This window comes from Pleurodeles waltl, chromosome 10 (assembly GCF_031143425.1).
Source record: "Pleurodeles waltl isolate 20211129_DDA chromosome 10, aPleWal1.hap1.20221129, whole genome shotgun sequence".
Lineage (NCBI taxonomy): Eukaryota > Metazoa > Chordata > Amphibia > Caudata > Salamandridae > Pleurodeles > Pleurodeles waltl.
In genome coordinates this window covers 445,044,923-445,061,175 of record NC_090449.1, presented here as the reverse complement: position 1 = coordinate 445,061,175, position 16,253 = coordinate 445,044,923, and the positions used below count along the sequence as shown (strand labels likewise).

The window sequence follows — 16,253 nt, the reverse complement described above, 5'->3', positions numbered from 1 at the left end:
TCAGCCTGAATTAATAGCCCTCGTAGCCACGAAGATTATGGCCGCCTGATGTAAAGTTGCTACCCGGTGGAGAAGGGCTGAGGACTGCACGGGCCATCTGAGGCAGCCCGATCGAGAGGAAAGGCCAGACGGGGAGGAAACCAAGATGGCGGGCGTGGCCTTTTCACAGATGGAATAGCCGGCCCAGATCCCTCGGACCTGGTGTCGCTGGAGATTCTGCAGCGCAGTGCTGCTACCGATTGTCCTGCCACCCCGGCTGCTCTCCCACATGCCTGTCAGAAGAGGAGCCTGATCCTTAGGGAGGCGACGTAGACTGGGCCTGCGGGAGAGACCGAGGGCCGTCCCAGGACACAGATGGTCCCTCGCTACTTGATACCCATGGCTGCGAACTGCCCTACCAGGTGAGAGGACCAGGCCGTGAAGAGACCAGATGGAGGAGGTTGAATGACGGGGGCGATCCCTCCCTGGTCCTGAGTCTCAGCCTGGAGTACTCCGACTGGGGGGCGTTGGAGGTATGGGGGCGTGGGACAGAGGCAGATGATCTCTCTGCTGCACTGGGGGCCTGTCATCACCCTATGGAGCTGGTTGGCTTGCCCCGGAGCAGTGGTGGGGGCCAGCCCACAAGGAGGACTGGGCTAGGCTTCCAACTGGAGGGGCCCCAGGAAAAGTCCTGATCTGGCTGTCGGGTGGGGGAGGGGTGGGGTGGGTTGCACTGGTGTGTCATCAGAAGCAAATAAATAAATGGGGACTGGTCCCCCTGTTTCGACTTCAACATCCCGCAGACTGCCACACTGGGCCTAGAGGGGCTGCGCAGGGGTGGGTGGGGTCTCCGCGCACTTGGACCAGGCATCGCTGCCAGGCATTTGGGGCTGAGAGGGGTCACATATAGCAAGGAGCTTTACCATTGAAGCATAGAGAATGGAATTATATTTGGCGGGCTGGGGCGCCAGGAGCAGATTGAGCAGTGGATGATCTACTGGGAACACCGCTCAGCATCGCCGTAGGAAAGTACCCTCTTTCTTGGCATGGTTACTCCCATTTTCTGCCTGTTGTCTATGTGTTTGACACTGTTCACTGGGATCCAGCTCTCTCCCCTTAAACTTGGTTACTTGAACTACAGTCACACCACATTTGGCATTCTGGTGCCCACATGTGAGTCCCTAGTATATAATACCCAGGGCATTAGGGTACCAAGGGATCTCCATGCGCTACAACATGTATTATGCCACCCATGGGGAGCCCATGTAAAGTCTTCGGGCCTGCCATTGCAGCCTGTGTGGAAGGGTGCATGAACCTTTTCACTACAGGTCACTAAGTCACCCCTATGGTAGGCCCTCCTAGCCCAGAGGGCAGGTACCTGTGTGGGAGGGCACCCCTGCACTAGCAGAGGTGCCCTCACAAACTCCAGTTCCATTTTCCTGGACTCTGTGAGTGAGGGGATGCCCTTTTATGTGTGTACGGGACAAAGGTCACTACCCATGTCCATCTACACAATGGTAACTCTGAACCTGGGCATGTTTGAAATCATAACCCAATACGGTTGCCAGTGCTGGAAGTATGATTCCATGCACTCTGGGGGCTCCTTAGAGAACCCCCAGTATTGCCCCTACCAGCCTTCTACTCTTTTCCGGGCAGCCCAACTGCTGCCACCTCTCAGACAGGTTTCTGCCCTCCTACTTCTTGAACAGCTCATGCCCAGGAAGGCAGAACAAAGGATTTCCTTTGGTGGAGGGGGTAATACCCCCTCTCCCTTTGGATATAGGTGTTAAATGGCTTGGGAGGGGTAGCCTCCCCAAGCCTCTGGTATGCTTTGAAGGCACATTTGGTGCCCTTCGTGCATAAACCAGGCTACACCTCTTCAGAGATCCCCAGTCCCTGCTCTGGCACAAAACTAGACAATGGAAAGGGAAGTGACTACTCCCGTGTCCATCACCACCCCAGGGGTGGTGCCCAGAGCTCCTCCAGAGGGTCCCTGTGTTCTGCCATCTTGAATCCAACGTGGGTAGAGGCCTATGGGAGCATGTGAGTGGCCAGGTCAGGCATGTGACGTCAGAGCCCCCTCCTGATAGGTGGTCATCTGGCTAGATGACCAGTCCCCCTTTCAGGGCTATTTACGGTCTTCCCCTGGGGTAGGCCCTCTGATTCAGCTTGCAGGATTCCAGCAGGACTCCTCTGCAGCCTCTACTTTGACTTATAGCCAATGGAACTCGACTGGACCCTCCAGGAATGACAATCTGCATCCACGATGACGACTTTGCTTGCAACATTGTTTCCACAGCTCCTTCCAGCTTCTACAACATTTCCCTGGCTGTGCATCCTCTGAGGGCAGCAAGTATTCAGTCTGCACGAGAAGGAAGAAGGAATCTCCCTTGGAGTGAAGGAATCACTCCCCTGCTTCCGCCGGCATCAACTGCAATGATGACCGGCTGCGTGGATCTTCTCTCATCCTGAGCTGTGTGGATCCTGCATCACGGTTGGTAGTCTGGAGTAGTTCTCTTGATCCTCTCTGCTAGTCTTTGCCTTCCCACGCAGGACAAGTTCTCCCATGCAGCGTGTCTCTTGCAGCTACCAAGGCTTGTTGGTATCTCCCCCAAGGGATCTTTAGGCCTTGTGTAGCCCCCAGCACTCTTTCCTGTGACACACAGCCCTCTGCGTGCTTCTCCTATGGCGTGGGACCCTTCTCCAGTTGTACTGCGTGGGCTCCTCTGCGACTCCTGGTTCCTCTTCCAGTGGGTCTCCTGTGGGGGCTGCCTTTTCTTCTGTGGACTGTCTGCCTTGCTGAGAGTCTCCTTAGGACTCCCCCTGTGGGTTGAGTCCTACTTGACCTTGCTGGTCCCCGGCAGCTCCACTTTTTTTTCACTGCGACATCTGCCTTTTCCAAGGCTTGTGGTGGCTTTTCCACGCTATTGACCGACTGTAATCATCCATCAGGCGTGGGACATTGACTGCATCCTCCAAGAACTCTTTACTTCCGGGGCTGCATTGCTGACCGTCTTCATCCTACCGTCTACGAACTCCTGCAACCATAGCTGGGTGGGTAGTAGCACCTGCCCCCACTGGACTCTTCTGTGACTTACTCTTCAGGAATCCACCGCTGGGTTCTTGAAGTCTCTGTCTGGGTGTTGCATTATCTTCTTTTTCGTTCTTTTGGGTGGTTTGGGGAAAATCCAGTAATTTACTCTTTTCTTGCGGGTCGCTGGGGGGGCACCGTGGTACTTACCTTTTGGGGTTTCCTAATTCCTTCAGCTACCCTCTACACATCCTACTTATCTAGGGTGGGGTCCTGTATTCACATTCCATGTTTTTAGTATATGATTTGGGCTTCCCCTAGGGTCACTGTTGTCTATTTTCTATCACTTTTTATGCCTATTTCTGATTACTAGTGTACATATCTAGTGTGTTACCTACTATTGGAGTGTTGCCTCTCTAGTACGTTTTGGTAATTGTGTCACTAAAATAAAGTGCTTTTATTTTTGTAACACTGAGTGTATTCTTTCGTGTAGGTGCTGTGTGCCTACAGTGGTATTGCATGAGCTTTGCATGTCTCCTAGATAAGCCTTGGCTGTTCATCACCAGCTACCTCTAGAGAGCCTGGCTTCTAGACACTGCCTACACTTCACTAAGAGCGGATACCTGGACCTGATATAAGGGGCAAGTACCTTAGGAACCCACCACAAACCAGGTCAGCTTTGTATATTCGCCACATGCCGACCCTTCCCGAACCTTGGTGACACCTAAAGGCCGTCTTTCAACTGTCATAATGGGAAAATCAAGCAGAAATAAAGACCTTGGAACAGACAGCACACAGTAAATGTACGACAGCGGGAGACCCAGTCATGGGACGGGGACCTGTCTCTCCATGACATTCTTCAAGCTGTCACGTCCTCACGCGAAGCACTTGAGACCAAAATAAGCACCTTGGCAACTTATTTGGGCATTGTAAGGAAATGCCTCCTTGGCATGGCTACCCCCTAACTTTTTGCCTTTGCTGATGCTAAGTTATGACTTGAAAGTGTGCTCGGACCCTGCTAACCAGGCACCAGCACCAGTTTTATTTCCCTAAACTGTACCTTTGTCTCCACAATTGGCACAACCCTGGCACTCAGGTAAGTCCCTTGTAACTGGTACCAAGGGCCCTAATGCCAGGGAAGGTCTCTAAAGGGCTGCAGCATGTCTTATGCCACCCTGGGGACCCCTCAATAAGCACATGAACACTGCCTCTCAGCTTGCGTGTGCTAGTGGGGAGAAAAAGACTAAGGCGACATGGCACTCGCCTCAGAGTGCCATGCCAACCGCACACTGCCTGTGGCATAGGTAAGTCACCCCTCTAGCAGGCCTTACAGCCCTAAGGCAGGGTGCACTATACCATAGGTGAGGGCATATGTGCATGAGCACTATTCCCCTACAGTGTCTTAGCAAAACCTTAGACATTGTAAGTGCGGGGTAGTATAAGAGTATATGGTCTGGGAGTTTGTCAAACACGAACTCCACAGTTCCATAATGGCTAACTGAAAACTGGGAAGTTTGGTATCAAACTTCTCAGCACAATAAATGCACACTGATGCCAGTGTGCAATGTATTGTAATATATACCCAGAGGGCATCTTAGAGATGCACCCTGAATACCTACCCAACTTCTGGTGTAGGCTGACCAGTTTTTGCCAGCCTGCCATACACCAGACATGTTGCTTGCCACATAGGGAGAGTGCCTTTGTCACTCTGTGGCCAAGAACTAAGCCTGTACTGGGTGGAGGTGATTCTCACCTCCCCCCATCAGGAACTGTAACACCTGGCGGTGAGCCTCAAAGGCTCACCCCTTTTGTTACAGCGCCCAGGGCATCCCAGCTAATGGAGATGCCTGCCCCTCCGGCCACTGCCCCCACTTTTGGCAGCAAGGCTGGAGGAGATAATGAGAAAAACAAGGAGGAGTCACCTACCAGTCAGGACAGCCCCTAAGGTGTCCTGAGCTGAGGGGACCCCTGCCTTGAGAAATTCTCCATCTTGAGTTTGGAGGATTCCCCCAATAGGTTTAGGGAAGTGTCCCACTCCCCACAGGGAGGAGGCACAAAGAGGGTGTAGCCACCCTCAAGGTGCCAGACCTAAACACACCCCTAAATTCAGTATTTAGGGGCTCCCCAGATCCCAGGAATTCAGATTCCTGCAACCTGAAGATAGAAGTACTGCTGAACTACATTCCTGCAGAGAAGGAGGAAGACGTCAACTGCTTTGTCCCCAGCCCTACCGGCCTGTCTCCAACTTCGAAAAGCTGCTCCAGCGACGCATCCAACAGGGACCAGCGACCTCTGAAGCCTCAGAGGACTGCATTGGATTACAGGACCAAGAAACTCTCATGAATAGCAGCCCTGTTCAAGACCAGCTACTTCTTTGCAACAAAGAAGCAACTTCTAAAGACTTCACGTTTCCCGCCGGAAGCGTCAGACTCTACACTCTACACCCGACGGCTCCAGGTCGACCTGCAGATAACCAACACTTCCGGGAGGACTCCCCATTGACTGCGAGCCTGTGAGTAACCAGAGATGACCCTCCTGACACCCCACAGCGACGCCTGCAGAGAGAATCCAGAGGCTCCCCCTGACCGCGACTGCTTGTAACAAGGAACCAACACTGCACCTGTAGCCCCCAGGACCTGAAGGAACCGAACTTTGACGCAGGAGTGACCCCCAGGCGACCCTCTGCCTTGCCCAGGTGGTGGCTGTCCCAAGAAGCCCCCCCTGTGCCTGCTTGCACCGCTATAGTGACCCCCCGGGTCCCTCCATTGAAACCTATATAAAACCTGACGCCTGCTTTGCACACTGCACCCGGCTGCCCCTGTGCCGCTGAGGGTTTGTTTTGTGTGCCTACTTGTGTCCCCCCCAGTGCTCTACAAAACCCCCCTGGTCTGCCCCCTGAGGACACAGGTACTTTCCTGCTGGCAGACTGGAACTGGAGCACCCCTGTTCTCCATAGGCGCCTATGTGTTTTGGGCACCTCTTTGACCTCTGCACCTGAACGGCCCTGAGCTGCTGGTGTGGTAAGTTTGGGGTTGCCTTGAACCCCCAGCAGTGGGCTGCCTATGCCCCAGAACTGAGACTTGTAAGTGTTTTGCTTACCTCCTAATCTAACCTTTACTTACCTAGCCCAGGAACTGTTGCACTGTGTCCATTTTGAAAATAGCTTATTGCCATTTTTACAAATGCTGTACATGATATTGTTTCCATTCAAAGTTCCTAAAGTGTCTAAGTGAAGTACCTTACTTTTAAAGTGTTTTACTTAAATCTTGAACCTGTGGTTCTTAAAATAAACTAAAAAAAATATATTTTTCAATATAAAAACCTATTGGCCTAGATTAAGTCTTTGTGTGTTCCTCAATTGTTGCCTGTGTGTGTACAACAAATGCGTAACACTACCCACTGATGAGCCTACTGCTCGACAACACTACCACAAAATAGAGCATTAGAATTATCTACTTTTGCCACTATCTTACCTCTAAGAGGAACCCTTGGACTCTGTGCACACTATTTCTTACTTTGAAATAGTATATACAGAGCCAACTTCCTACAGGCGTACTATGAGAAGACCAGAGGCGGCTAGTGAAAAGAGTCATACTAGTGGAATGGGACTTAACAGAGGTTCTACTGTCACTCTCCTCTGCCGATAGCCACCTGTCTACATTGGAACGAAAGGGAAAGACACTAGAAGCCAGTGTGGAGGATGCAGAGAACCGGTTTTGCCACATCAATATCTGCATTGTCGGCTTGACAGAAAAAATTCAACACAATGACATGCCTTCCTTTTTGGAGAACTCTGTCCACACTGAGGTGGTGCCGGAAGGCCGATCCCCTTTCTATGCCTTTGAGAGGGCTCACAGGGTACCAATCAGACTGCTCCTGCCGGGGGCTCCCCCACGACTGGTAGTGGCCAGACAACTATATTACAGAGACCAAGACCATGTTCTTGGTCATGCCAGGAAAAGGGGAGTGCTGACAGTGGAGAACAGAATCTTCCCTGACTTTTTGTGCAAGTCACCTTCCTGGAGGTAAAAAAAAAAAAAAGCTGCGTTCTTTGAACATTTCTTACGACATGCACATCCCGTCTACGTTGAGGGTGGCAATGCAGCAGCACATTCTTGTTTCCAACCCCACAAAAGGTTTGCGACTGGTTGGATCGGCTGCCACAGGCAGACGTGAACAAACGCTGGGGGAAGCCGACCCCGGAGTCGATGCCGGTCATATGGTAGGGGGAAAGGGGGGGCCTAATGCAGCAGGCTATGCTGTCTGTTGAGGTAGTGTGGAGAGAGATGTGGATGGCCACCGCGGCAGTGGTGCTTCTGCCCTCCCAATGCTGATTAGTCACAAGTAGAACCTGTCTTCTGTGCCTGGGAGACGAGAAGCAAAACAATAACTAACAGTAGTCGGCAGCTGTTTAGGGGGTCTCCATGGCAGACTACCTGGAAAAGCACTTCACCGCTGGTGTTTTCCCTGTCATACAAAGTGGTGAGACACAACAGGGAAAGGAAACCCCATCAATCCATAACAGGTTGTCGTAGATGTGAGTCCAGGGGAATTAATGCAGAAATGTCAGTGCTTCTGAAGGGGAAAGTCAAAGAATGTGCAGCAGTAGGGGAGGGCTGAGGGGTAGATAAACAAAGAGGGGAGGGTGGGATAAAAAGATCGTAGGGTGGGAGGCTGACACGACAGGGGAGAGGGGTATTGATACCGCAGGAGGAAGGCAGAGTTGAAGGGGCAGAAGAGTAAAATAAAAAAAAGTACCTGCAGGAGCCTGCAGTGGACACTGGCCACCAGAAGGAATACTTGGTCCAGGCTCCCCTACAGAATGAAGACTCTTAGCCCAGAAGCAAGACAGAGACAAGGAAGGAGTGCTGACCAATTGAAAGCAAGGAAACAAGTGTGATGTGAAAGGCAGGTAGTGGTAAGTAAAGGTAAATAATGGGCGGACTCCAAGTTACTTTTACATTTTTTTTCATTCAAGAGATTTTGCAAGCACAACGTTAGTGCTGTGCAGGAGAAACCTAAAAAAAGGCTCAGCACAGAGGCAGGAAAAGCTTCTGCAGCTAAGGGGTTAAAGGAGATGCAAATCTCTGTATAGATCATTGAGGCAAGCATGTTCTCAGTGGAAGGGAGAAAAAGAAGCACTTAAAGGCTGTTTGTTGAAGACTGAAACAAGGTGGGAAGCGTTTGAATATTGTATGTGTACAATTAAGAGCTAAACACAGTCCTAACTGATTCAGCAGTTTGTTGACTGTAGGGTGGCCATTGTTTCCCTTATGGAATTAAAAGTAGAGCATTTGTGATGTGAAGAGCAAACAGCGAAAATAAGAATTCAGAGTTTTCCTGCCTCGACCTTTGCTGAGGCTCTGTAGTTAGTGGTCTAATATTTTTGCATGCAGTAATCCTTGAGGGTCTGGAATTTGGAGATGTTGCCCTTATGTAAAACAGCTTGCCCTAATTAGTCCCCACAGTTGGTGCTGTACTGATCAAACTAGGAAAAGACAAATAGAGAGAAACGATTGCAAGAGTAGAAGTAAGAAAATACATTACAGTTCAGTGTTCCGGGGTCCACATCAATCTAGACCCGAGCTGCTTGCCATTGATATTGAAGCATGAATTACAGCTCATGAAGAATTCCTTTTTAACTTTGTGGGTTTGAGGTGGGGGGCGGTTGGGGCACCACCATTTAGTCCCCTGCTTAATGGAAGAGCCACAGAATGACTGAGTCCCTGAGTGGCACAAGGGCTGCCGGTTGTGCTATTGTTGAAATCTTTGTTTATTTGGTTATGTGAAGCCATCTGAATTTCCTTCATACTACCTTGCCTCTCTTGGAATAATGATATACTTTGTTTTTTGTATACTGTCCATGCATGCACATCCAAAATATGTAATCCCTTTGTCAGTGTGATGAGATACTAAAGACTTGCAAATGAAGATGTAAAGTCTTACACTGTTACTTATCAGACATCTTGGTGGAGCATGTTTGCCCTTTTCTATGGGCCTCATTCAAACTCATGAACGTTTAATGATATTGTATTTTTATCAGTTATTATTTTTCTAAGGTTAAATACAGTTAGACTGTTTTTAGTTGTGTGCATGTGAAAAATGTAAAATAGCTTTGAAGGAGAAAATGCAAGTGGCGGAAAAGAATTTTTTTAAAAAAAGAAATGGTTCTGGTGTCGTCCTTGTAACCTTTAGTTCATAGTGCTTGCTCTTTATACTTGCTCTCGTTGTGAAGTTTGATTTTTGCATTTGTTCTTGTTCAAATAGACTAAGGGTACCTCAGGTTTACTCGATTGATGTGGAAGAAGGCTACCACAATGTGGAAAATAACTCTCTGATGTTAGAAGGACCCGATAAACTCCTAGTCCAGGCTGACATTTCATGTGCTGCCACAAAACAGTCTGACCGAAAAATGGGCATAGCGCAGTTAAAAGATTATCACCCTGTTATTGGTAAGTGCTGCAGCCTTATTGCTTTTCACATACGCAGTTAACCTGAAAGTTGTTTCAAGGCAAGCATGACTATACCAGTCTTTGTGTTTTGGGCACATCAATCTGTGTGTACTTCTGTGTATACATCGCATCAGACCCTCTCCTCCTTTACATTCCTCAGTGTCATCTGGGGGCCCTGGAAAATACATGTTTTCATTGGCCCCTTAAAGAACCCATTTTTTATTTGTTACCTGTTTACTGCTAACAAGCCTGCATGATAAAACCCACCTGTCCATAGTGATGGATTCCCAGTGGGGCTGGTGATGGCAGATCCTGCCACCAACTGGAACAGAGTGAGGGGATGGAGTAGGAGGGTTTGAAGGCTGCAGAAGGGGCAGGGGTGGACTGGGTGTCATCACGGCGCCTCCGCCCGCGGAGTTGACCGACACGCAAGGGTATTGCTTGTAGAAAAAATCTCCGGATCCAGTCTGACACTTGGGGGAAGATTTTTAGGTAAGGAATCTGCAGTGAGAATGTCTCTAACAGATATATTGTTACCAAAGGTAAGTAACTTGTACTTACTGCTAATTCAAGCCTGCATAATATACATCTTTACTAAAATATATGCTAACCTTTAACAGGGTTCCTCAAAAACGGTCAAAATAACTTATGAGACTCCAGAAATCTTTAGGATGATGCTGGGTACAGAGCTAGAGATAGAGTCGGAGGTACAGGTAGACAGAGAGGGAGTGTGGTATAGATTGGGAAATATAAAAGATCTGTTGTTCATAACCAGGATAAGAGATTAATAAAAATGTATGTAAGTAAGGAAGTATTAATGAACAAATCTAAAGGCTGCTTGGGAGCAAGTATAGGCTTTAGCTGATGGTCATTTGAGGCTTCATAGTGAAAAGGTTCTTTTATTTGAAGAAGTAATGTTGTTACTAGCGAAGTTCTGGAGTGCATCCTTCTCATGGAAATTTGTAAAAAAAAAAAAAAACAATCTAGGTGTGGTTTGTGTACTACTAAATATATATATACTGAAAGCACTTGTTTTATCTTGAATGCTGAATCATTTTGCTCATTTTGTGGCAGTTTATATTATACTGTGTGTAATACAATGTTAAAGTAACAGCTTGAATAATATCACTGCTTCCAGTCGCAGGCTAGGACCTCATAGCACTAAATGCATGTGTCACAAGTCCACACAGTGCCACAGGATTCAGTTCTCTGTTTGTTTACAAACACACAGAACACCCACAGGGCTCACATTAAACATTTGAGATTTCATAACCCAAGAGTGAATTTTCCACCTGATTTTTTAGTTAATGTTTCCATTATATCTTAAATAAATGTGAAAGAACAATAAGGTAGTTGCAGGATATGTTCTCTTTAGCCACCTCTTTGAGCCTGCCCTCACTCACACTGACTGATCCCCCACCTCCAATGCACTCAGGATCACGGTTCCCTTACTTTATCTAGTTCAGCCACTGCTCTCTTTGCATCACACGTTATCTGAGAGCCTCAGGTTTGTCTCTGCATCAATGTTTACATTTATCTGTGCACATCCATCTCTCTCTTCCTATCTTTACATCTGTCTCTCCCTCTTTGCATCTATCTGTCTTCTTCTCTTTACATCTGTCACTCGCTTTGTGTTTATCATTCCCTTGGCTCTCTGTGCCTTTATATCTCTCTGTATGCCTTTATATCTCTCTGCATCTGCCTCTGTGCATCATCTTCCCCAACTCTGAACACACTTGATAAAATGCATTAATCTCTCTGCGTGTCCCTCTGTGTATTACTCCCTGTTTGCATTCAGCTGTGTATCCATCTCTCCCCCTCTGCATCCATCTCAGTTTTTATCTGTCCATTAATCTCACTCACTGTGGACAACCCTCAGTCCTCCTAGGCATACATCTGATTTCCTGTCTGCATATACCCTTTTGTGAATTCGTCTCTGTACCCATCTCCCTGACTGTACGGTCACCTATTTTAATTTCTCTCTGTATCTTTTTATCTTCTGTGCATCTGTCTCGTTTTCTGTGTGCATCTGTTTATCAACTCTGTGTGCACCTAATTCTTTCTATGGGTACGCCTCTGTTCTGTCTCTCGATGTGCCTCTCTCTCTGGGCTCCTCTGTCTCTCTGTATCTAGTGCCTCTTTAGGTGCCTGTATCTCTGTTCTGTGTGTATTTACCCATCTCTCTGCACCTGTTTCCCACCCTGTCTCTGTACGTTGTTTTTTTTTTCTCCACATTTTTGTTGTATGTCTGCAGCTATCTCAATGCATCATTCTCTCTGGTGTGTGAATTAATTGAACACGTAAACTGAGAAACCACATTAGAAGAAACCAAATCCTGGAAAACAAATTTTAAGGAAAGGCAATTTTATGGAAATATAAAAACATCGAGAATGAAAGGAAAGATAATTTGAAAGAAAAATTCAAAATTACATTAAACTTGGGTGAAGTTTAGGACTACTGTGGGGTATTTGAGCTCAGGGATGAGGAATGTTTAAGGTGGTGAGTTTTTTTTTTAGGGATCACTAATATTTGGCGTTTGGACATATAAAGAGGTTTTTAGTGTTCAGAGATGGGTGGAGTGTTTAGGGGTGGTTAGGGTTTTTTAAGGGTTCAGAGATGAGTGGTGTTTAGATGTGTGACGCGTTTTTAGGTTTTAGGAATAGGTGGAGTGTAAGTGTTGAAGGGTTTTAGGATTCATGGATGGGTAGAGTTTAGGGCTGGTGAGGATTTTCAAGATTCAATTATGGGTAGGGGCTGGCGTGGTGAAGAGGTTTTTGGTTCATGGTGGCGTGGCATTTAGGGTAGTAAGGGGTTTTAAGAATTCAAGAATGGGTGGAGTTCAGGTGTAAAAAGGGCTTCTTAGGGTTCAGGGATGAGTAGTGTGATGAGTTCCTATGGGTCATGGATGGCTGGTGTTAAAGGATGGCAAAGGATTTTTAGGTTCAGGGAGGGGTGAGTTTGTTCTAAGGTGTTTCAGGGGGTATGTGATGGGTGAGATGTAAGCACTGAAAGGGTTTTTTAGGGTTCAGGAATGGGTGGAATTGAGGGTAGTGAGTGATTTCATGGTTGAGGAATAGTGGAATTTTTGGGTAGAAAGGGCTCCTTTGGCTTCAGGAATGAGCTTAGTTTGGGTGTGGTGGGTGGTTTTAGGGGGCATGGATTGATGTGTGAGTTGTGAGGGGTCAGGGAGGAGTGTTTAGGGGTGGTGATGGGTCAGCAAAATAAAAGCATCCAAAGTACTTGTATGCCAATACAAACAATATAAACATGAAATAATGTCCCCTGAACTAAAGTACTAATATAAATATCTCTGATAAAACTGTTTCTGAAAGAAAGACCTGCAATAATTGTATTTACAATTGTGAAATAAGCATTAAAAAGCCAATTTTGACCAAAAGGCATTCTATGAATTGGTTTCTATGAAAAGGTGAATGCTGTTCATTCTGACAATTTTCATTAAACAGTTTAGATGAAATGATTTTTTAGTACTGGTTTTCCATTAAATCGTTTTGCTATGAATTCACGTACAACCCTTTCTCACTCTCTCTGCATCCATCTCTTTATGCACACATCTGTGTTCATCTGTGTGTGTCTCTGGTTGTTCTGTGGTCTGCATTATTCTATGTGTGCATCTTATCTGCATACATAGAACTCTCCTCTGAAAGTATTCCCCTGCTCCTTCTGTGGGAGCCCCCCAGCGGATGTACTTCTGTCACTCTCAGAGAATCAGTCTTCTCTCAGTCTGTGTGCGCCTGTCATGAACGCCAAGTTATAAGCGCTTGTGAGACTTAGACCCCTCCAGTAATTTATGCAAGGTGCCTAATATTGGGCCAGGATCTTTAACCTTCTTTCCTTGCTTAAAGTGCACAAAGCAAATGTATTTCTAGGCGCCTGCTTCCAGAAAGAGAAGTCACAATATGTGAAAGAGTGATTAGCATTCCTAAAAGGAAATGAGGTGGGGTGTCAGAGACCCAACACTGAAATTCAAAGTCATCTCATGCATTTTGGATCCAGTTATTATAACATTCAAGGCATCATGTTTTACAGGTTGAAAAGCTGTCAGTTTTAGGTCGTGCTACTAGACAGCGCGTGTGCGAAATGCTGCAAGACGTATTGCAGGCTTAACAAGAACATATGTTGGCTCTTCGCCCGCCCATTGTTTAACATTGCGTGGTTTACTGTAATTCTCCTGCTTTTTATTTGATAGCTACTTGATTAATCTTGTGTTTGTCCCTCACATAGAGTATTGCCGCTTAACAGTGTGTTTGATTGCCTGGTTCTGTTGCGCATTTTCAGGGACCTCTATTTTTCATGAGTGCATGAATTGTCCATCTCACTTCCTCCTGTAATTCTCCTTCACTAAATTGCACTTGCCCGTTACTTCTTCTTACCCCTTGCCTCCCTATTAATTCCCACAAGAACCACAGCACTGAAACCGCCCTCATCGCATGTACTGACGACATCAGAACCAGAGTCGACAAGGGCGAGACCGTCACACTCCTCCTCATGGACCTCTCTGCTGCCTTTGACACTGTCTGCCATCAAACACTCCGCACACGCCTCCCCAACGCAGGGACTCAACACAAAGCCCTAGACTGGCTCACCTCCTTCCTTACCGAAAGAACCCAGAAAGTCCACCTCCCTCCCTTCCACTCTACAGCCACCAAAATCATCTGTAGAGTCTCTTAAGGGTCCTCCTTCAGCCCTACCCTTTTCAACATTTACATGGCCGCAGTCGCCAATATCCTCCGACCACACAGAATCACCATCATATCCTACGCAGGTGACACCCAGCTCATCATCTCCCTCACCCGTAACCCTACCACTGCCAAAACCAACCCCCACGCTGCACTCCTTGACACCGCCACATGGATGACAGCAAACCACCTTAAGCTCAACCCCACCAACACCGAAATCCTCATTTTAAGCCCCCACAAAACCATATGGGACGACTCCTGGTGGCCCACCGCCCTAGGCCCTCCACCAACCCCCGCAAACCACGCACACAACCTCAGCATCATCCTGGACCCCTCCCTCTCCTTGACCCAGCAAGTTAACGCCGTCACCTCCTCCTGTTTCAACACACTCCGCATGCTGCGAAAAACCTTCAAATGTATTCCCATTGAGACCAGAAAGACCGTCACCCACGCACTCATTAGCAGCAGGCTGGACTACGGAAATGCCCTCTACGCCGGCACCACACTCAAACGCAAACTCTAGAGAATCCAGAACGCAGCCGCCCGCCTCATCCTGGACCTCCCACGACATGAACACATTTCGTCACACCTCAGATCCCTTCACTGGCTCCCTATCAACAAGAGGACCACCATCAAAATCCTCATCCAAGCACACAAATCCCTCCACAGCACCGGACCAACCTACCTCAACGAAAGAGTGAACTTCCACACTCCCACTCGCCACCTCCGCTCCGCCGACCTCGTACTCGTCACAGTCCCCCGCATCCAATGCGCCACCACCGGAGGCAGATCCTACCTCGCCCCAAGGCCTGGAACTCCCTCCCCACCAACCTCCGCAAGACCCAGGACCTCCTGCTCTTCAGAAAAATCCTCAAGGCATGGCTGTTCGAACAGTAACTCCCTCCTCTCCCCCCTGCCAGCCCCCCCCGCCACCAGCGCCTTGAGACCCTCACGGGTGAGTAGCACACTCTATAAATGTTTTAATTGATTGACACCCTCCTCTCTAACACATTGCTTCTCCTTCCCATCCCAGTACTCCCCATCACTTGTTTGCCAATATGCTCCTCCCTCGATCTCTATTGGTCTCTCACCGGTTGTCTCACACTCCAACACCTGCCCTCTTTATTGCTCCCCCCACCCGTGACCTCTCTTGGCTTCAGTGCCTTCTCCCCCATACCCACTGAAGGAAGCTGGCTCTGTATATACTATATCAAAATGAGATATAGTGTGCAGAGTCCCGGGGTTCCCCAGAGGCTTAACAGAGGCTAAAGTAGATAATACTAATGCTCTCTTTTGTGGTAGTCATCATTCATGTAAGGGTATCCTACAGGGCACACTTGATGTTAGACCTGACGTCGCTGGCATGGTATTTTGCCAAGCAACTTGCATTCACCCTTCTTGTTTGATTGTTTTTGTTGGACTCTGTGTGCACTTTGCCACTGCTAATCAGTGAAAGAGGGTGTTCTGTCATTCAAACAAGACACAATTGGCCTACACCGAATTAGCACATTTAATTTACTTGTAAGTGCCTAGTAAAAGGTACTAGATGTAGCCAGGGTCTGTAAATCTAACGCTTCTAGTGTGCCTGCAGCACTCATTGAGCCACCCATTTAATTAATACTTTAAAAACATCTCAGGCCTGCCACTGCAACTGTAATGCAGTTTTAAACTGCCATTTCAACCTGTCAAAAAACACTCTTGCCAGGCCTAAAACATCATTTTTAAACTTTATAAGTCACCCCTAAAATTGGCCCTAAAGACTTGTGGGGCAGGGTGCATTGCATTTAAAAAGTAGGACATGTGTAATTAATACATGTCCTGGCACTGTGAAACACATACATTCATTTTTCACTGTTGTAAGGCCTATCTCTCCCACTGACTAACTATTGATAACCTTATTACATTTAGTAAGTTCTACCCTTGGTTTGAAAACAGAAATTGTTTGCATTCAAATGAATTGCAATTCAAAATTATTTTTAATGGTGAAGTCTGATTTTAAGTTATAAATCTGAAAATACCACTTATAAAAAGTTGGCATTTTCTTCTACAATCCAACTATAGATTTCTGCCATTGTACTGGGCCACACAACTCTG

At 47.4% G+C, this 16,253-nt stretch overlaps 1 protein-coding gene across 1 annotated transcript in view; it reads left to right on the top strand.

The window, feature by feature from the left end:
* Positions 1-16,253, top strand: part of GTF3C1 (general transcription factor IIIC subunit 1) — a 1,928,973-nt gene that overhangs the window by 582,808 nt on the left and 1,329,912 nt on the right. The window contains exon 14 of the mRNA XM_069210709.1: positions 9,278-9,462. Within this exon, the coding sequence (XP_069066810.1) occupies positions 9,278-9,462 (185 nt within the window). The remainder of the gene's footprint in view (positions 1-9,277; positions 9,463-16,253) is intronic.